This window comes from Ornithorhynchus anatinus, chromosome 8, assembly GCF_004115215.2.
Source record: "Ornithorhynchus anatinus isolate Pmale09 chromosome 8, mOrnAna1.pri.v4, whole genome shotgun sequence".
Lineage (NCBI taxonomy): Eukaryota > Metazoa > Chordata > Mammalia > Monotremata > Ornithorhynchidae > Ornithorhynchus > Ornithorhynchus anatinus.
The window spans coordinates 35,792,748-35,813,867 of record NC_041735.1 but is presented as its reverse complement, the minus strand read 5'-3'; the positions used below and the strand labels follow the sequence as shown (position 1 = coordinate 35,813,867).

General features: G+C 51.0%; 1 protein-coding gene and 2 gene segments (V, D, J or C); all 3 read right to left on the bottom strand.

Moving 5' to 3' along the window:
• Positions 1–5,127: 5,127 nt before the first annotated feature.
• On the bottom strand, positions 5,128–6,127 carry LOC114813886. The gene is made up of 2 exons (XM_029071389.1): positions 5,970–6,127; positions 5,128–5,795 (listed from the first exon to the last, which is right to left on the bottom strand). Exons 1-2 carry the CDS (start codon positions 6,010–6,012, stop codon positions 5,128–5,130), a joined length of 711 nt encoding a protein of 236 aa, XP_028927222.1. The 5' UTR covers positions 6,013–6,127.
• Positions 6,128–13,980: 7,853 nt separating this feature from the next.
• On the bottom strand, positions 13,981–16,817 carry LOC114813884. The segment is given in 5 exon segments: positions 13,981–14,141; positions 14,237–14,304; positions 14,453–14,538; positions 16,262–16,584; positions 16,675–16,817. Coding segments are annotated over 5 exon segments (681 nt in total).
• Positions 16,818–17,602: 785 nt separating this feature from the next.
• Positions 17,603–18,490, bottom strand: LOC114813883. The segment is given in 2 exon segments: positions 17,603–18,090; positions 18,214–18,490. Coding segments are annotated over 2 exon segments (531 nt in total).
• Positions 18,491–21,120: the final 2,630 nt, after the last annotated feature.

Below are 21,120 nucleotides of genomic sequence, written 5' to 3'. Positions count from 1 at the left end.
CCAGAGTGTCCTGCTTGGAGATGATGGTGACATCTGTTAAGCCAGAGGAGGCCCGGGTGGCCACCAGAGCATGAAAAGTGGTTGGTGGGAATTGTGCTCTGTGCCTAACCTTGGTAAGGCTGCTGGTATTGTTCTCTAGAGAAAGAGCTGCAGGACAGACCGGTTTGCTACAGAAAACAAGCCAGGATCCAACTTCATTTGTCAAGAATTCTGAAGCAGGAGGTGAGATTCAGTGCCTGAATTGTTGAGAGCGGATGACCCGACAGTGATTTTTGGTAGGAGGGGCAGAGGGAGCTGTGTCACCGTGGAGTCCCAGCTGGCACAGAAATAGGTGCCGGCATCACTCTCGCCCAGGTTCAACACAACCAAAGTGCAGGTTTGACCGTTGGTCTTGTAAGCAGAGATTTCGTCCAAACTGAATCCTGCATCCAACCTAGGTTGAGACATGGTCAGGTCATAGTAGAGCAGTCGCTGGAGAGTCTGCCCCTGTTGCCGGCGATACCAGCGGATGTAGCTGATCTTTTTGTCGGAAAACTCACAGATAAATGTTGCAGATTTCCCAGCCTGTCTGGTGATGGAGATCACTCGCTGGTCCAGGGTGAGGGCCATCTGCCTGGCTGTGATTTGGAAAGACAGGAAACTGCCACTGTAAAGAGGGAGAAGAGAAGGAGAAGGACAAAGAGAAGGAAGAGGAGGAGGAAGTGGAGAAGGAGGAGGAGAAGTTGGAGGAGGAGGAGAAGGATTCACTTCGAGAAGGAGCTAACTTGGGGTAAAAGCAGCCGGCTTACCAGGGAGCAGGGCGACGAGAAGGAGGGCGACAGACCCCAGCATGTCTCCGCCTGCAAACCTTGGGGCTCTGAGGAGGAGAAGACCCACTCCTGAGTCCCAAGTAGTCTGAAGTGTGGCTGGGGACCTTGCGGTTGGAGCCGTGCGTCATCGATATCTCTGCTCTGCTGATTGGCTCGGCTTCTTGTCTTGATTGGGATGGGGGACAGAGGGGGCAGGTGATCGGGTTATTTGGGTACAATTACATGATAGCTGAATGCTTGTTGGCCATGGCGAGTGGGGAGGTGGGTTGTTGGGAGGAAGAAAGAGATGAATTATCCATCTCACTTCTCTCCACCACCCCACAGCTTCCAGGCTCCCTTAAAACCATCTTTTCTTCGCATTTCCCCACCACTATTTTTCTAGTACTGGAGATACAACTATCACACGGTAGAGAGCCAGGTTGGGGCGAAGCACAGTTCTTAGTACCATGTTCTGTGCACCAAAAACAACCAGTAGATTCTTTCAATTTGTGGAATGGTTGATTGTGGGGAAATGACCAGAAAGTGGCCACTTTCAAACATCAATCCTTGAACGTCTTCTTCGTTCAAGGCCAGGGTGAGGGTATTGGTGACTAGACCCCTGAGCATGTGGGCAGGGGGCACCAAGAGAGACTTGAACCCATATAGCTTCTTGGAACAGAGCACCAACTCTGGATGTTAATGACCCCAACATGGAGCTCATGGTGGCTCAGGGCAGGCATCACAGAACAGTTCTCTTCTCTGGCTCCACCGCTCAGTCTCCTCACAAGTGAACCTGGGAAGAAGGCAGAGGAGTCACTAAGATTTCAGATCTGTTGCCTTCAGGACCTGAGAGAGGACGAATCGGTTCTTCCCCTCCTCCCGATCCTTGCTCTTCTCTCAACAGTTCAAAACTGTTTGCTCCAGAAACCAATCGGAGACTCCACTTGGCTTGCCAAGGGGCCTGAAATAGTGAGATTTACTGTGGGAGCTGTGGGGGGCAAGCCCTGCTCCTGGTGACCACAGTGTTTTTCTGTAGGAGGAACAGAGGGACCTGTGTCACCGTGGAGTCCCAGCTGGCACGATAATAGATGCCAGCATCACTCACACCGAGTTTTTCGACCACCAACCTACAGCTTTGATCTGTGGTCTTGTAAGCATAGATTTTATCTGAGGTTAATCCCGATTCTGGTGTAGATGAAGATGTGGCCATCTTATAGTAGAGCGGGCGCGGGGACCCTTCCCAAGCTGCTGGAGAAACCAGTGGATGTACGTGATGCTTTTGTCAGAAAACTCGCAGAGAAGCTTTGCACACCTCCCTGACTTTTTAGTAATGGAACTCAATGGCTGGTTCAGGGTGAGGGCTGTCTGTCCAGCTGCAATGGGAAAAGAAAGTAAATGACCCTGGTGTAGAGGAGGAGCAGCAGAAGGAGAAAAATGCAACTCCAAATGGAGCTACCTTTCATTTATGCATTCAGTCGTATTTACTGAGTGCTTACTGTGTGTAGAACACTGTACTAAACACTTGGGAGAGTACAATGAAACAATAAACAGTGCTCTGTGCCCAATCTCTGGCTAAGGTGGGGCTGCTCAGTTTGATATCCAGAGAAAGATCTGCGGTTTGGAACTGTCTGTGCCAGAAACCAATGCGAGGCCCCGCTTAGTTTGACCACAAAACTGAAACAGGGGGTGAGATTCACTGTTGGATCTGTTGGAGGCAGGCCCTGCTCCCGGTGACCACAGACAAGCAGTTTTTTGTTTAGGCAAGGCGGGAACTGTGTCACCGTGGAGTCCCAGCCGGCACAGTAATAGATGGCAGCATCACTCGGGTCGAGTTTCTGGACTTTCAGGGTACAGCTTTGATCATTAATCTTGTAGGCATGGATTTTGTTAGAGTTGAATCCTGTATCCAGTCTGGGTTGTGAGTTGACCAGGTTATAGTAGAGCAGGCGCCGGGGAGCCTTCCCTTCCTGCTGGCGATACCAGTGGATGTACTTGATGCTTTTGTCGGAAAACTCACAAATAAACGTTGCAGCGCTCCCGGTCTTTCTGGTAATGGTGACCGTGGGCTGTTCCAGGGTTAACGCCGTCTGGCCCCCTGCGATGAGGACAGAAATTGGCCATGGGAAAGAAGAGGGTAAGGAAGGAAAGGAGAGGGAGAAGGAAGAGAAGGAGGATGATTAGGAGGTGGACAAGGTGGAGGATGTGGATGAAAAGGAGGGCGAGGAGGAGAAGAGGAGGAGGATGTGGATGAAAACAAGGAGAAGGAGGTGAAGACAGAGGAGGAGGAGGCAGCTACATAAGGAGCTAACTCGGGATGAAAGCAGCCAACTTACCAGGAAGCGGAGCAGCAAGAAGGAGTGTGATAGACCCCAGCATGTCTCTGCCTGCAGCTCTTGGGGTTCAGGGAAAGAGACAAGGAGGGAGGATTGTAGTTTCCACCTGTCTCTAAGCCCCACTTGGTCTGAAGTGGGGTTGGGGATATTGGGATTGGAGTCGTGAGTCACTGAGGCCTCCGCTCAGCTGATTGGCTGGATCTCTTGCGTTTCTACTGTGGTGGAGGGACAAAGGGGACAGGTGATTGGGGTACCAAGGTGTGATCACAGGGTGGCTGATAAATTATTAGCCAATGGGGAGAGCTGGGAGGAGGAAGCGAGGTTCACTTTCCTTCATCACCCCTCAATTTCCAGAATACCTTCAGGCTATCTTTTCTTCCAGTTTTCTCTGATTTTCTTGATTTTGGGGCACAGATAGACAGGGTAGTGGGGATGGATGGGGGAAGAGGAGGGCTAGAGAGAAGCACAGTACTTACTACATAGCAGTCTACACTGTAGACTCTCAGTAGTTGCTATTGATTGGTGGATTTGTTGTGAAGAAATAAGGAAAAGAGTTTAGGTGGCCATTTTTGAACCTCCGTCTTTCAGGCTGGACTCTGGTCTTCTTCCTACTAGGCTGGGTTGAGCGAGTCAGTGCCCGGATTCCAGGGCATGTAGGCAGGGACGACCAAGTGAGATCTGGACCCTTGGAGCAGTCTGGCACAGGGCATCAGGTTTGGCTGGTAATGACTTCCACATGTGTCTCATTGTGACTCAGTACAGGCATATGAAACCCATGGCCGAGCCGGCTCGGCCACTTGTCAGCCGTGTGACTTTGGGCAAGTCACTTCACTTCTCGGTGCCTCAGTTACCTCATCTGTAAAATGGGGATGGAGACTGTGAGCCCCACGTGGGACGACCTGATTCCCCTGTGTCTACCCCAGCGCTTAGAACAGTGCTCGGCACATAGTAAGCGCTTAACAGATACCAACGTTAAATACCAACATTATCGCCAGAGAACATGGCTCTGTTACAGTGGTGGAGCTTCCTCAGAAGTGAATCTAGGGAGAAGACAGGGAAGCTGCTGAGATTCCCTATTGGTTGTAGTCAAGATCTTAGAGGGGTTAGATCACTTCCACCCCTCCTGTTCAGCCTCGCTTGTCTTCTACTACAACCCGGCTCCCGCACTTCACTCTCCTAAAACTAACCTACCTCCTTTAATAATAATAATGTTGGTATTTGTAAAGTGCTTACTAGGTGCAGAGCACTGTTCTAAGCGCTGGGGTAGATACAGGGTAATCACGCTGTCCCACATGAGGCTCACAGTCTTAATCCCCATTTTACAGATGAGATAACTGAGACACTGAGAAGTGAAGTGACTTGCTCACAGTCACACAGCTGACAAGTGGCAAAGTCGGAATTTGAACCCATGACCTCTGACTCCCAAGCCCGTGCTCTTTCCCCTGAGCCACGCTGCTTCTCTGCATCGACCTCATCTCTCTAGTCATCCACTTACTGCTCATGTCCTTGCTCTTGCCTGGAATTGTCTTCCTCTTCCTATCCGTCAGACCACCGCTCTCCCCTCCTTCAGAGCCCCAGTAAAATCACACCTCGTCCAGGAAGCCTTTCCTTTCTAATCTCTCATCCCCTCGCCCTACTCTCCCTCCCTTCTGAGTCAACTGCACTTGGGTCTGTTCCCCCTAAGTACTTTGATACTCACCTCACCTCACAATGCCACAGCCCTTTTGTACGTATTCTTATGTCCTTTTGCTTCCCGCTACATGTAATCTATTTTTCTGTCCAAACTGTAAGCTCTTTGAAGGCAGGCATTACTCATTTTTAACCACTTGGTTCAATGTTCTACACACAATAAGTGTTCAGTAATTACCAGTGATTGATTGAATGATAGGGGAAGGAAAGAGGAGTGGTTTTCAGAGTGAGGGGCTACTGGGCCACCATTTTGCCCATAGTTCTAGGGTCCCTGGAGTAAATGTCACAGAAATATGGCCTGAGTGGGAGGGTGGGGCTCAGGGTAGATGCTGGGTTGTCTCAAAGTCCACGGGACAGAAGAGCCACAGAGTCCTTCCGCAGACACCGTCGGACGGAGACAGTGGTAGCATCTGTTCGGGCAGACTGAGGCTGACTGGGAGGCCACCGGTATCTGAGAAGGGGATGGTGGGAATTGTAAGGTGGGTAGGGCTGCTGAGATCGTTTTCCAGAGAAAGAGCTGCAGGCAGGTTGGACCTGTTTCCTCCGGAAACCAACCTGGGGCCCCTGTTAGTTTGCCGAGGAGCCTGAAATTGCGAGTGAGATTCAGTGCCAGAGCTGTGGGGGGCGGGCCCTGCTCCTTTTTGTGTGAGGAGTAGAGGGGCCTGTTTCACTGTGGAGTCCCACGTGGCGCAGTAATAGGTGCCAGCATCACTCATAACCAGTTTCCGTACCACCACGCTGCAGCCTTGGTCTCTGGTTGTGTAAGTGGTGATTTTTTCTGAGCTGAATCCTGCATCCAGCGTGGCTTGAGATGTGGCCAGGTTATAGTAGAGCAGGCGCTGGGGACCCTTCCCAGGCTGCTGGCGATACCAGTGGATGTACGTGATCTTTGCGTCCGAAAACTTGCAGTGAAATGTAGCAGCACTCCCGGTCTTTTTGGTGACGGAGACCAGGGGCTGGTCCAGGGTGAGGGCTGTCTGGCCCGCTGTGAGGTGGGGACAAAGCAAACAGCCTGGTGAGGTGGAGGACTAGAAGGAGGGTGGGAGGAGAAAGAGGAGGAGAAGGAAGAGGGGGAGGAGGAGGACAAGGAGGAGAAGGAGGAAGAGGAGAGGAGTCGGCTCCAGACGGAGCTAACCTGGGGCGAAAGCATCCAACTTACCAGGGAGTAAGGCAGCAAGAAAGAGGGTGACAGACCCCAGCATGTCTCTGCCTGCAGCGCTCGGTGCTCTGAGGAGAAGACGGTGGTGGGTCCCACCTGTCCCCCAATGGTCTGAAGTGGGCTCGGGCCCCTGAGGGTTGGACTGGTGAGTCACTGAAGTCTCCGCTCTGCTGATTGGCGGGGCCTCGTGGTTTTGACTGGGATGGAAGACAGAAGGGAGAGGTGATTGGGGAACCAAGATGCTGTCACATGGAAGCTGAATGCTGGTTGGCTCTGAGGTAGAGCTAGGAAGAGAAAAAGAAGAGGCATCCATCTCCTTTCCCTTGCCACCTTCCACTATGAGACACCCTTCGGAATATCCTTTCTTCCCAGTTTTACCGCAGTTTTCGTGTTTTGCTGGCACAAAGTAGCTCAGGGAATTGGGGCTGGGTGGTTGGAGAGAGTAGAATGGGGGAGAAGCACAGTGCTTACTACAGTGCTCTGGGAACCACAGACACCTAGTAGATTCTCTCAATTCGTAGGTTGATTGTGAGGAAATGATCGGAACGTTAGGTGGCCACTTTCAAACCTCCACACTTCAGGGTGGACTCTAGTCATCATTCAAGACCGGGATGAGAGTATTGGTGCCTAGACTCCTGGGCATGTGGGCAGGGGGCAGCAAGAGAGATTTGAACCCATGTAGCTACCTGGAACGGAGCACCAGCTCTGTATGGTAATGATCCCGACATGGGGATCATGGTGGCTCAGGGCAGGCATCACAGAACAGTTCTCTCCTCTGGCTCCACCACTCAGTCTCCTCACAAGTGAACCTGGGAAGAAGGCAGAGGAGTCACTAAGATTTCAGATCTGTTGCCGTCAGGACCTGAGAGAGGACGAATCGGTTCTTCCCCTCCTCCCGATCCTTGCTCTTCTCTCAACAGTTCAAAACTGTTTGCTCCAGAAACCAATCGGAGACTCCACTTGGCTTGCCAAGGGGCCTGAAATAGTGAGATTTACTGTGGGAGCTGTGGGGGGCGAGCCCTGCTCCTGGTGACCACAGACAGTGTTTCTTTGTAGGAGGAACAGAGGGACCTTTGTCACCGTGGAGTCCCAGCTGGCACAGTAGTAGATGCCAGCATCAATTATACCGAGTTTTTCCACTACCAACATGCAGGTTTGATCTTTTGTCTTATAAGCGTAGATTTTGTCTGAAGTAAATCCCGATTCTGGTGTAGATGCAGACGTGGCCAGGTTATAGTAGAGCAGGCGCTGGGGAGCCTTCCCAGGCTGCTGGAGATACCAGTGGATGTACGTGATGCTTTTGTCAGAAAGCTCGCAGGGAAGCCTTGCATACCTCCCTGACTTTTTAGTGATGGAGCTCAAGGGCTGGTTCAGGGTGAGGGCTGTCTGTCCGGCTGCAATGAGGAAAGAAAGTAAACGACCCTGGTGTGGAGGAGAAGGAGAATCAGCAGAAAGAGAAAAATGCAGCTCCAATTGGAGCTTTCATTCATTTATTCAATCATATTTATTGAGCACTTACTACGTGAAGAGCACTGTACTAAAAACTTGGGAGAGTACAACACAACATTAAACAGACAGATTCTCTGGCCACAGTGATCTCACAGTCCAGAGGGGAGTGAAAGCAGCCGACTTACCGGGCAGCAGGACAGCAAGAAGGAGGGTGACAGATCCCAGCATGTCTCTGTCTGAGTGCTCGGGACTCTGAGGAGGAGACGACCTTAGTTCCCACCTGTCTCTGAGCCCCAAGTGGTATGAAGTGGGACCAGGGTCCCGGTGGTTGGAGCGCTGAATCCCCGAGATCTCCGCTCTGTTGATTGGCTGAGGTTCCTGTCTTTTTACTGGGCTGGAGAATGGACGGGAGAGGTGATAGGTGTACTGAAGTGCGATCACATCATGGCTGAATGCTTGTTGGCCACGGCGGAGAGCTGTGAGGAGAAAGAGATGAGGCACGTCACAGAGGCAGAGGGTTGGCAGGGGCAGCAGAGAGATCCCATCATATGCCACTGCGGTCTTCTTGAGCAATCCCGAGAGAAATGACACGATCTCGTTTGTACTGCCTGAAAGTATGGGAAAGTCAGTAATATGTACTGAACACCTCCTGTGTTTAGATCCCTGAACAGAGAGAGGACAAAAAGACTGAACAGCATGAACCTTAAAGTTAGAGGGGTTTGCAGTTGGGGTGGGGTGAATCTAAAGCTGGGTGGAGAACCAGTAACGTAATATAACTAATGACTGAGTTTTTTCTCATTTCATCCAATTCCAGTTGGGTTTTGAGAGTTGTGACCCTCCAGTTTGTTCCTCTCTGATGCTCGATTGGTCCTGGGAAAGTGTGCGTTCCTGAGCAACGGCCCCGCTCCCTGCTCTCCCCTTCTATCTGTGGGCAGGTAGGACTCCCAGTCTACATAATGATAATACTAATAATGGAGGTTTCTGTTAAGAGCTTGCTACGGGCCAAGCACCAAGCACTGGGGCAGATAGAAGACGGAGATGACCAATCCATATCCCAAACTCTGCCATTGGCTAATCGGCAATTTACTTTAGTGTCCGTATCTCCCAGCTAGATTGGCAGGTCCTCAAGGGACGAGATTGTGTCGGTCTTTTGAAATACAGTGTCCCAAGCATTTCATCCAGTGTTCTGCACATAGTAAGTGGTCAGAGACTACCGGAGATTAATTGATCGATTGAGTGATGGGGAAAGGAGAGAGAAGTGATTTTCAGGATAGCCTGAGGGGATAAGAGAGGTGGTTGGCTCACATTTTGACCCATCGATCTAGGGTCCCCAGAATAGGCGAAATGGGACCAAGTGGCTGGTCTCAGCCAGGTTGTCCATTTATAGGCTTAGGCCCCAGAGCGATCCCTGGGTGGGGGAGTGGGGCTCGGGGAGGATGCTGTGTGGTCCCAGAGCTCATGGAATATGAGAAACATAGTGCAGACCCTGACCCTTGGAGACGACGGCGGCGTTTGCTCAGGCAGAGCAGGACTGAGAGGCCACCAGAATCGGAGGAGGGGACGGTGGGAACTGTGCTCTGTGTCCAACCTCCGGCTAAGGTGGAGCTGCTAGGATTGATCTCCGGAGAAAGAGCTGCAGTTTGGAACTGTTTGTGCCAGAAACCAATGCGAGGCCCTGCTTAGTTTGACCACAAAACTGAAACAGGGGGTGAGATTCACTGTTGGAGCTGTTGGGGGCAGGCCCTGCTCCTGGTGACCACAGACAGCAGTTTTTTTTTGTTTTGGGGGTGGAGGGAACTGTGTCACCGTGGAGTCCCAGCTGGCACAGTAATAGGTGGCGGCGTCACTCAAGTCCAGCTTCTGAACTTCCAGGGTACAGCTTCGATCATTAATCTTGTAGGCATGGATTTTGTTAGAGTTGAATCCTGCATCCAGTTTGGGTTGTGAGTTGGCCAGGTCATAGTAGAGCAGGCGCTGGGGAGCCTTCCCAGGCTGCTGGCGATACCAGTGGATGTACTTGATCTTTGTGTCAGAAAATTTGCAGAGAAATGTAACCCTGCTCCCGGTCTTTTTGGTAATGGTAACCACGGGCTGTTCCAGGGTGAGGGCTGTCTGGCCCACTGTGAAGCGGGGACAAAGCAAACAGCCACGGTGAGGTGGAAGACTAGAAGGAGATGGAGGAGAAAGAGCAGGAGAAGGAGGAGGAGAAAGAGAGGAGGAGGCAGCTGTAGATGGAGCTAACGTGGGGTGAAAGCATCCGACTTACCAGGGAGCAGGGCAGCAAGAAAGAGGGTGACAGACCCCAGCATATCTCGGCCTGCAGCACTTGGGGATCTGAGGTGGAGACGGTGGTGGTTTCCACCTGCACCTGAGCCCTCGGTGGTTTGAAGTGGGCCTGGGGTCCTGAGGGTCGGACTGGTGAGTCACCGAGGCCTCCGCTCTGCTGATTGGCGGGGCTCCTTGGCTTTTGACTGGGATGGGAGTTGAACGGGGGAGTTGACGGGGGAATCGAGATGCGGTCACATGGTCTCTGAATGCTGGTTGGCTCTGAGGGAGAGCTGGGAGGAGAAAGAAATGAGCCATCCATCTCCTTTCTCTTGCCACCTTCCACTACGAGATGCCTTTCAGAGCAACCTTTCTTCCCAATTTTACTGCCGTTTTCATGTTTTCCTGGCACAGAATAGCTCAAAGGTTTGGGGATGGATGGTTGGAGATAGGAGGGTTGGGGAGAAACGCAGTGCTTAGTACAGTGTTCTGTGCACCGTAGACCCGCTTTACATTTTATGAATCGGTGGATTGATCGATGGCAGAAAAATGATCAGAACATGTTAGGGCAGGGCACTTTAAAATCTCCGACTTAAAGACCGGCCTCTGGCAGCATGGCTCATTGGAAAGAGCATTGTCTTGGGAATCGGAGGAACTGGGTTCTAGTTCCTGGCTCCGCCACTCATCTGCTGTGGGCAAGTCACTTTACTTATCTGTGCCTCAGTTACCTCCTCTCTAAAATGGGGATTAAGACTGTGATCCCTATGTGGTACAGGGACTGGGTCCAACTCGATTATCTCGTATCTACCCTAGAACTCAGTTCAGTACCTGGCACGTAGCAAGCGCTTTACAAATACCACAATTATTATTACTGTTATTGTTAGTCCTCTTCAGCCGAGGCCGGGATGAGTGTGCCAGCGGCTGGACCTCAGGGCGCGTGGGCAGAGAGCATAAAGTGGGCCCTAGACTCTTGGAGCTACCAGCTCTGGGAGTTAATGACCCCCATGTTAATGAGCACTCAGGAAAGTTAATAGGACCCCATCACCAGAGAACAGTGCTCTGCTCTGACTCCACCACCCGGTCTCTTCTGAAGCGAACCTGGGGAGAAGGCAGAAGAGCCACTAACTGGTAGCATCTGCTTAGGTAGAGCGGGACTAGGAGGCCAGCTGCATCTGAGAATGAGACAGGTGGGAACTGTGCTCTTTCCCCAATCACTGGCTAAGGCGGGTGGGGCCTCTGGGTTGATTCTCTGGAGAAAGAGCTGCAGGTGGACCTATTTGTTTCAGAAACCAAACTGGAGCCCCCCTAGTTTACGGAGGAGACGGAAACGGAGGGTGATATTAAGTGCCTGGGTTGGCGGGGGCGGGCCCTGCTCCTGGTGACCACAGACAGCGATTTTTTGGTACGACGGGCGGAGGGACCCGTGTCACCGTGGAGGACCAGCTGGCACAGTGATAGCTGCCGACATCCCTCTCGTCCAGATTCCTCACGAGCAAGGTACAGCTTTGATCTTTGGCCTTGGAAACGTAGATCTTATCTGAGCTGAATCCTGCATCCAGCGTGGCATGAGATGTGACCAGGTTATAGTAGAGCAGGCGCTGGGGACCCTTCCCAGGCTGCTGGCGATACCAGTGGATGTACGTGATCTTTGCGTCCGAAAACTTGCAGTGAAATGTAGCAGCACTCCCGGTCTTTTTGGTGACGGAGACCAGGGGCTGGTCCAGGGTGAGGGCTGTCTGGCCCGCTGTGAGGTGGGGACAAAGCAAACAGCCTGGTGAGGTGGAGGACTAGAAGGAGGGTGGGAGGAGAAAGAGGAGGAGAAGGAAGAGGGGGAGGAGGAGGACAAGGAGGAGAAGGAGGAAGAGGAGAGGAGTCGGCTCCAGACGGAGCTAACCTGGGGCGAAAGCATCCAACTTACCAGGGAGTAAGGCAGCAAGAAAGAGGGTGACAGACCCCAACATGTCTCCTTGTATGATGCTTGGAGCTCTGGGGAGGAGGCAAGAAGGAGATGATAGTGGTTGCCACCTGTCCCTGAGCCCCACTGGGCTGGGCTGAAGCGAGGCCTGGGCTCTGGGGTTGGAGCGGTGAGTCCCTGAAGTTTTACCTCTCGTGACTGGCTGGGCTTCTTGCCTTGTGACTAGGATGGGGGGAGGGAAGAGTGGAGGTGATTGGGGTACCAGGGTGCAGTCACCTGGTTGCTACGGGCTTCGATGCTTGTCTGCTGTGTGACCTTGGGCAAGTCACTTTACCTCTCCGTGTCTGAGTTAACTCTTCTATAAAATGGGGATTGAAACTGTCAGCCCCACATGGGACACGGACGCTCTCCAACCCGATTTATTTGTATCCACCCCAGTGCTTAGTACAGTACTTAACACAAAGTAAACACTTAAATGCCACAGTTATTATTATGGTCTTGTGGCTGCGGGGGAGGGCTGAGAGGAGAAAGAGATGGGGTGCTCGTCTCATTTCTCTCTCCCCACAACTTCAAGCCTCCCTTCTTTTCCACTCATTTTCTCTTGTTTTTCTTGTTCCGGGGGGCAAAATTAACATGGGGGTTTGGGGATGGGGTGGGGGAGAGAAAGATTTGGGAGCAACACAGCATGTATTACAGTGTTTTGTGCACCATCGGTGCTCCGTAGTTAATCTCAGTTGGTGGAATTATTGATTGTGGAGAAAAGACCAGACCAGGTTAGGTTGGTTATTTTCAAACCTCCATCCTGGGCTGGACTCTAGTCCTCCTCTTTCCAGGTCCCAGATCCCAGAGCATGTGGGCAGGTCACAGGGCACCAGTTCTGGGTGTTACTGACTCCCTCTACGTGGGGTCCACGGAGGCTCGATGTAGGCATGTCGATCAACCGCATTTATTGAGCTCTTTCTGTGTGCAGTGCACTGTACTAAGTCCTTGGGAGGGTACAGTGTAACAAAGTGGCACATGACACCGATTGTCAGAGAAGAGGGCTCTGCTCTGGCTCCACCACCCTGTCTTTTTGGAAGTGAACCAGGGAGAAGGCAGAGGCGTCACTAAGATTTCCTGTCAGTTTCAGGCTGGGACTTAGAGAGGTTCGATCAGCTCTGCCCCTCTTACAGATCCTCTCTCCTCTCACACTACAGCCCAGTCCACATACTTTGCTCTGCTAACACCAACCTACTCCCGGTGCCTCGAACTCATCAGTCTCGTTGACCACCTCTTTGTCACACACTCTGTCCTGCCTGGAAATGCCTCCTGTTTTACATCGACAGACTGTCAGTCTCCTGATTTTCAAAGGCCAAATAAAATCACACCTCCTCCGAGAGGCCTTCCACGATTCATCTCCTCCCCCTATTTTCCCTCCCTTTTGTGTCATCTAGGCACTTTAGTCGCTCCTCTCTAAGCACTTTGGCATTCACCCCACTCACAGCCCCAGAACACTTACATACAAATCCTATACTCTCATAGTCTGTCTCCCCCATACCCTGTGAGATCTTTGATGGCGGGGATTGTGTCTGTTGGCTGTACTGTACTCTCCCGAGTGCACAATTCAGTGTTCTGCACACGGTAAGTACCCCCTAACTACTGGTGATGGATTGATGGATGAGGCAAGGAGAGGGAAATGGTTTTCGGGACAGCCCAAGGACATGGTAATGGGAAATTTGCCTACCCTTTGACCCGTATTTCTAAAGTCCCTGGAAAGGTGCTGTGGAAAGGTTGCTGAGTGGGTGGATCCAGCCAGGTTGTCCGTTGTCAGTTTACAGGTTTAGGCCTCAGTGTGATCCCTGAATGGGTGAGTGGGGCTCAGGGAGGATGCTGGCTTGTCCCAGAGCCCACATGGCACGAAAGCCACAAACACTGATCTTGGGAGATACTGGTGGTATCTGCTCTACATGAACAGGAGGCCACCAGTGTCTTAGAAAGGATGGGAATCCAAGGATGTGCTGTGTGCCCAAAATCTGGGTAAGGCAGCTGGGGCCCACTGAGGTTCTTCTTCAGAGAAAGAACTGCCCTTTGAACCTGTTTGCTCCAGAAACTATTATGAGAACACCATTACCTTGCCCAGAAGACTAAATCGGGGGGGAAATTCAGTGCCAGAGCTGTGAGAAGCAGGCCCTGCTCCCGGTGACCACAGACAGTGACTTTTTGTAAGGGGAACGGAGGGACCTGTGTCACCTTGGAGTCCCAGCTGGCACAGTAATAGATGCCAGCATCACTCACATCCAGTTTCTTGACCATCAGCGTACAGCTTTGATCTTTGGTCTTGTAAGCGTAGATTTTCTCTGAACTGAACCCTGACTCCAGTGTGTGTTCGGAAGTGGCCAGGTGCTAGTAGAGCAGGCGCTGGGGAGCCTTCCCGGGCTGCTGGCGATACCAGTGGATGTATGTGATACTCTTGTCGGAAAACTCGCAGAGAAACTTCGCGTAATTTCCTGGGTGTTTAATAATGGAGACTACTGGCTGATCCAAGGTGAGGGCCGTCTGTCCAGCTAAGATGGAGACAGAAAGTAAACATCTTTGGTGAGGAGGAAGAGGAGGCGGATAAGGACACAGCTCCAGAGGGAGCTAACCCAGGATTACTTACCGGGGAGCAGCGCGGTGAGAAGGAGGATGACAGACCCCAGCACGTCTCTGCCTGCAGCGCTCGGGGATCTGAGGAGGGGACGAGGAAGAGAGGCCGGTGATTCCCACCTGTACCTGAGCCTTAAGTTTTCTGAAGTGGGATGGGGGACTTTGTGCTTGGAGTGGTGAGTCACTGAAGTTTCCTCTCTGCTGATTGGCTCGGCTTCTTTCTTCTGACCGTTTTGGGGGGTGGAGAGGAGAGGTGTTTGGGGTAACGGGGAGCATTCGCATGGTCTGTAGGAGTTTGTTGGCCAAGGGGGAGAGCTAGGAGGAGAAAGAGATGAGGCATGTCAGGGAGGCAAAAAGATGGCAGGGACAGCAGAGAGACCCCGTTATTCTCCACTGCAGCCTTCTTGAGCAATTCTGAGACAAACGACATCCTCTTCTCTGCACTATATTGAATGTCAGTCAATCAATCCATCCATGCTATTTACTGAGCGCTTACTATGTGCAGAGCTGTCAGTTGCAGCCAGTCAATAGTACGTCCTGAATGCCTACTGTGTTCAGAGCACTGTCCCAGGTAAAACAGCATAGAGTGACATGTACTAAGAGCTTAGTGTGGTTCTTTGCACATAGTAAACGCTCAATAAATATGATTGAATGAATGAATGACCCTGACTTGAAGGAGTTTATGATGATGATGATGATGATGGTATTTGTTAAGCACTTACTATGTGCCAAGCACCATTCTCAGCACTGGGGTAGATAAAAGATAATCAGTTCATCCCACTTGGGGCTTACAGTCTTCATCCCCATTTTATAGATGAGGTCACCTGAGAACAGAGAAGTTAAACGGCTTGCCTAAAGTCACAGAGCTGACAAGTGCCAGAGCGGGGATTAGAACCCACGACCTCTGACTCCCAAGCCTGTGCTCTTTCCACTAAGCCAGGCTGTTTATAATTGTGTGGGGTGAATCTAACGTTGGATGGTGAAACAGAGAATATAATTAATAATGGAAGAAACAGGGACTTGGGTCTTTCTCCTCTCATCCAGTCCCACGTGGGCTGTCAGAGTTGAGACTCTCCTGCTTGCTCCTCACTACTGGGCTCGATTGATTCTGGGAGAGGTGGAAGACCTTCAGCCCCACTCCTCGCACTCCCTTCCCCATCTCCTGCCAGGAAGAACTTCCAATTTATATAATAATAGTAATAATGGTAGAGTTAATTAAGATCTTACTCGGTGCCAAGCATTGTACTGAACACCGGGGTGGATAGAAGATAATCAGAGATGACACGCAATAACTGTCCCGGACTCTGTCATTTATTTACCTATAATTTATTTTAGTGTCTGTCTCCCCTGACTAGATTGTCAGGTCCTTGAGGGTCCAGATTGTGTTGTTCTACTGTACTGTTACCTCCCGAGCATTTAATTGAGTGTTCGGCACACAGGAAGGGCCCAATAAATTCCAGTTCTTGATGAGGGAAGGAGAGAGGAGTGATTTTCAGGGCAGCCCAGAGTCACAGTGAGAGGTAGTTGACCCACACTTCAACCCACAGCTCTGCCATAGGATAGGTGTTGTGGAATGATGGCCAAGGGATTGGTCACAGCCATGTTGTCTGCTATCAGTTCACAGGTTTAGGCCCCAGAGTGATCCCTGGGGGGTGGTTGGGGCTTAGGGAGAATTCTGAGTTGGCCCAGAGCCCACAGGACAAGAGAATCAGAGCGTCCTTCCACAGACCCTGACCCTTGGAGGCGACGGTGACATCTGACCAGGTAGACCGGGAGGGGGAGGCCACCAGTGTCTGAGAAGGGGATGGTGGGAATTGTGCTCTATGCCCAACCTCTGGTTAATGTCAGTGGGGCCTCTGTGATTGTTCTACCCGGAAAGAGCGGCAGTTTGGACCTGTTTTCTCCAGAAATTAACCCCAACCCTGCTACTTTGCCAAGGAGTCTGAAACAGGGGGTGAAATTCATTGCTGGAATGGTAGAGGGCAGCCCCTGCCCCCCGTGACCACAGAGTGAGTTTTTGTATGAGGGGCAGAGGGACCTGTGTCACCGTGGAGTCCCAGATGGCACAGTAATAGATGCCGGTATCACTCCAGCCCAGGTCCTTGATCAGCAGGGTGCAGCTCTTATCATCAATCTTGTCAGGTTGGAATTTCCAAGAGCTAAATCCTGAATCCATCGTGGTTTGCGATGTGCGTATGTTGTAGTAGAGAATGCGTTGGGGAGCCTTCCCGGGCTGCTGGCGATACCAGTGGATGTAACTGCTCTTACTGTCAGAAAACTCGCAGAGAATCGTTGCGGACATCCCGTACTGTCTGCTGATGGAGACCACTGGCTGGTTCAGGGAGAGAGCCGTCTCTCCAGCTGGGATGAGGACAGGAAGTAAAAGTCTGAGATGAGGAGGAGGACAAAGATCCAAGGGGAACTAAACCAGGGTGGAAGCAGCCGACTTACCAGGGAGCAGGGAGGCGAGAAGGAGGGTGACGGATGCCAGCATGTCTCCGCCTGCAGCAGTTGGGGCTCTGGGGAGGATGCAAAGGGGAGAGGGTGGTGGTTCCCACCTGTTCCTGAGCTCCAAGTGGTCTGAAGTGGGACCGGCGACTCTGGGGCTCAGGGGTTGGAGCGGTGGAAGATAAAGGTGACGGGGAACCAGAGTGTGGTCACATGGTGACTGAATGTTTATTGGCCACCAGGGAGAACTGGGAGGAGGAAGAGGTGAAATGTCCGCCTCACTTCCCTCTGCCACCCCTCCACTTCCAGAATACCTTCAGACCGTTTTTTCTTCCCATTTCTCCCCATTTCCCATTTTGGGGGCACAGATAGCACAGGCTATCAGGGATGGGTCGGGGAGAGGAGGACTGGGGAGAAGTACAGTGCTTAATACAGTGCCCTGTAGACCCTCTGTAGATCCTATGGATTGGCCTCGCGACTGCAGAGAAATAAACAGAACAAGTTACGTTGGCCACTCTCAAGCCTCGGATCTTCTGGCTGGACTCTTCTTGAGGATTAGGGAGCCGAGGACTGAATGCTTTCGTTCAGTGATTCTGTGCAGCCGAGTAATAATAATGATAATTGTGGTATTTGTTAAGCAGATACTATGTGCTAGGCACTGAACTAAGTGCTGGGGTGGCTACCAGCACTTAGAACAGTGCTTTGCACATAGTAAGCGCTTAATAAATGACATCATTATTATTATTACAAGGACATGGGGTTGGACACAGTGCCTATCTTGCATGGGGCTCACATTCTTAATCCCCATTTTACAGATGAGGCCACAGAGGCACAGAGAAGTTGTGAGTTTGCCCAGGGTCTCACAGCAGGTACATGGTGCAGCCAGGATTAGAACCCACGTCCTTTGGCTCCCAGGCCTGCGTTCTTTCTACTAGGACTTGCTGTCACCCGTTTCCTCCAGAAAACTACCTGGCCCCCTTAATTTGTCCAGGAGCCTGAAGCAGGGAGTGAGATTCAGTGCTTGGGTCTGTGAAGGGCAGAGGCCTGGCTTCTGGTGACCACAGGGAGTGATTTTTTGTATGGGAGGCGAAGGGAGCTGTGTCACCGTGGTGTCCCAGCTGGCACAGTAATAGATGCCAGCATCACTCACACCCAGTTTCTCAACCACCAGCATGCAGCTTCTATCTTGGTACTTGTAAGCATAGATATTCTTTGAGTCGAATCTTGAATCCACCGTAGTTTGCGAGTTGGCCAGGTCATAGTAGAGCAGGCGCTGGGGAGCTTCCCCAGGCTGTTGGCGATACCAGTGGACGTACGTGATCTTTTTTTCGGAAAACTTGCAGGGGATCGTTGCGGATTTGCCGGTGTTTTTGGTGATGGAAAAGGTGGGCTGGTCCAGAATGAGTGCCGTCTGGGCAGCTTGATGGGGGCAGAAAGCCAACAGCCATGGTGAGGGAGAGCAGGAGGAAGAGGGAGAGAAGAAAAAGGAAGAGGGGTCCAGTCTTACAGAAAGCTAACCTGGGGCGAAAGCAGCCCACTTACCATGGAGCAGGGTGGCGAGAAGGAGGGTGACAGACCCGAGCATGTCTCTGCCTGTAGCTCTCGGGGCTCTGGGAGAGAGGCGAGAGAGGGGACAGTGGTGGTTCTCACTTGTCCCCGAGGCCCCGGGGGGTTCAAAGTGGGGACTGGAACCCTGAAGTTGGAACAGTGAGCCACCAAGCTCTCCCCTCCGTCGAGCGGCTGGGCTTCTTGTCTTTCGATGGGGGTTGGAGGGGAGAGGCGATTGGACTTCCTAGTGTGGTCACATGGGCATTGTGTGCTCTCTGCCAGGGAGAGCTGGGAGGAAAAAGAGACGAGGCACATCGGAGAAGCAGAGGAATGGCAGGGGCAGCAGAGACACCCTGTCACACTCCCCTGTAGGCTTCTTGAGCAATCCTGAGAGAAATGACATGATCTTGCCTGTACTGCATTGAAATGCCAGTCAGTTCGTTGTCCACGGGGATTGTCACTGCTTATTGTTGTGGGCTCAGCACTTAGTACAGTGCTTTGCCCACAGTAAGTGCAATATGGCTCAGTAGAAAGGGCTTGGGAGTCAGAGGACCTGAGTCCTATTCCCGGCTCCGCCACTTGTCCGCTGTGTGACCTCGGGCAGGCCACTGAACTTCTCTGTGTCAGTTACCTCATCTGTAAAATGGGGATTAAGACGGTGAGCCCCAGGTGGCACAACCTGATTACCTTGTATCTATCCCGGCACTTAGAACAGTATTGGGCACAAAGTAAGTGCTTAACAAATACCTTCATTATTATTATTATGAATGAGTGAATGTGCACTGAATGTCTTCAGAGCACTGTACTAAGTGAGAGGACAATAGGACTGAAAGACACAGACCTTGGCCTCAAGGAGTTTATCATCAGGTGGGTGAATCTAGTGCTGGATGGAGAACCAGTCAGAGAATATAAAGACTATAACTAATATTTGTATATAACTAATGGGAGGTGAACAAGTAACTCAGGATTCATTCCTTTCATTCAGTTCCAGGTGGGCTGTTAGAGTTGTAACCCCCCAGCTTGCTCCTCTTCAGTGCTCGTTTGGGGATGATAGAGGTTAAGGGGAGGTGCCCTGAGGCCCACCCCATTTGTGAATCAGCATAGTCTAGTGGCAAGGTAATGGAGACCAGGGTGAGTGCCATCTGGACAGTTGAGATGGGGGCAGAAAGGAAATGGCTGAGGTGAGGACAAAGAGGAGGAGGAAGAAGAGGAAGAGAAGGAGAAAGAGGAGGAGATGGAGGAAGAAGCCCCAGAAGAAGCTAAACTAGGATTAAGAGGAGGAGAAGGAGGAGGAGAAAAAGGAGGAGATGGAGGAAGAAGCCCCAGAAGAAGCTAAACTAGGATTAAGAGGAGGAGAAGGAGGAGGAGAAAAAGGAGGAGATGGAGGAAGAAGCCCCAAAAGATGCTAAACTAGGAGTAAAGCAACCTACTTACCAGGTAGCAGGACAGTGAAAAGGAGGGTGACAGACCCCAGTATGTCTCCGCCTGCAGCGCTTGGGACTCTAGGGAAGAGAGGATGGTGGGAACCACCTGTCCCCGAGCCCCAGCTGTTTTAAAGTGGGGGTAGGAAGGGTCACTGGCTTGGAGAAGGTGAGACCCCAATATCTCAGTGCTGCTGATTGACTCTGGCTCTAACCTTATGTCTGAGGGAAGGAAAAGACTGGGGAACTCTGAAGTGATCACATGATTCTGTCCTCCTGGGGCATGTGAAAGAGGAGAACAAGGTTCAAAGTTGCGAGAGCAAAGATCCAGTCAGAATTATATGTCACTTTGGCCTCTTTGTATGGAATATTGAAAGATTAAAAAAAGAACATAAAGAAAATTCACGATTCTCTTCTGTTCTCTTAGTGGTAATAAATAACATTTATTGAGAACTCATTAGGTGTAGTGCACTGTCCGAGATCATGCAGTGTTCTGCACACAGTAAGCGCTCCATAAATACGATTGAATGAATGAATAATAAAGTGGCACGTTCCTTGCCCACAGGGAGCTTTCATTCTAATGAGAGAGACAAACGTAAAGCTATTTCCAACAAGAATAGTCCACAACACAAGGACTTCTAGGAAAACTATAGGAGAAAGACACTTTCTTTAATCTCCATAAGAGAGACATTTTCATCTCTTGGGAATCTGGAAGGTTCCAGCAAGGATCTTGGGGAAACTTGTCCAGGCCCAAATGTATTGATCTCTTTTTGCCTTATCTATTGTGTATGAAAAAGAAGGATCATTCCCTGGGCTTCATCAATAACCCGTAGAGCATAAATCGATAAAATACAAGGGCTTTCTTTTCTGTGCCTCAGGTCTCTCATCTGTAAATGGGGATTCAATATCTGTTCTCCCACTTAGACTATGAGCTCCATGTGGGACTTTTTTTTTAAAAAAAAGAATGTTGTTTGTTAAGCGCTTATTATGTGCCAGGCACTGTACTAAGTAATGGGGAACATACAAGCTAATCAGGGGTTCACAGTAATAACCCCCATTTTACCGATGAGATAAGTGAAGCACAAAGAAGTGAAGTGACTTGCCCAGGGTCACACAGCAGACAAGTAGAGGAGCTGGGATGATTATCCCAGCCCTTAGTACAGTGCTTGGCACATAGTAAACACTTAACAAATACCATAGTCCTTCATTAAAGTACTTTATCCAGCAATGCCATTTTTCCCTTAGGACATCCAAGCCTTCCCAGATGTAGACATCATTATGAACATTCGAGAAGTAGCTGGCAAAACAAGACATCAATAAGACAGTAACTCGACAGAAATACTCCAGACTGTTTTCTTCCCAGGAGGGACTAATAACAGATCAGTGACTGGCCAAAGCAAATGGTACTTTTGTTTGATAAACATTGACTTTTTACCCCAGTGTGCAGACGGGGGAACCCAGGGAGCTATAGAGGTCAGGA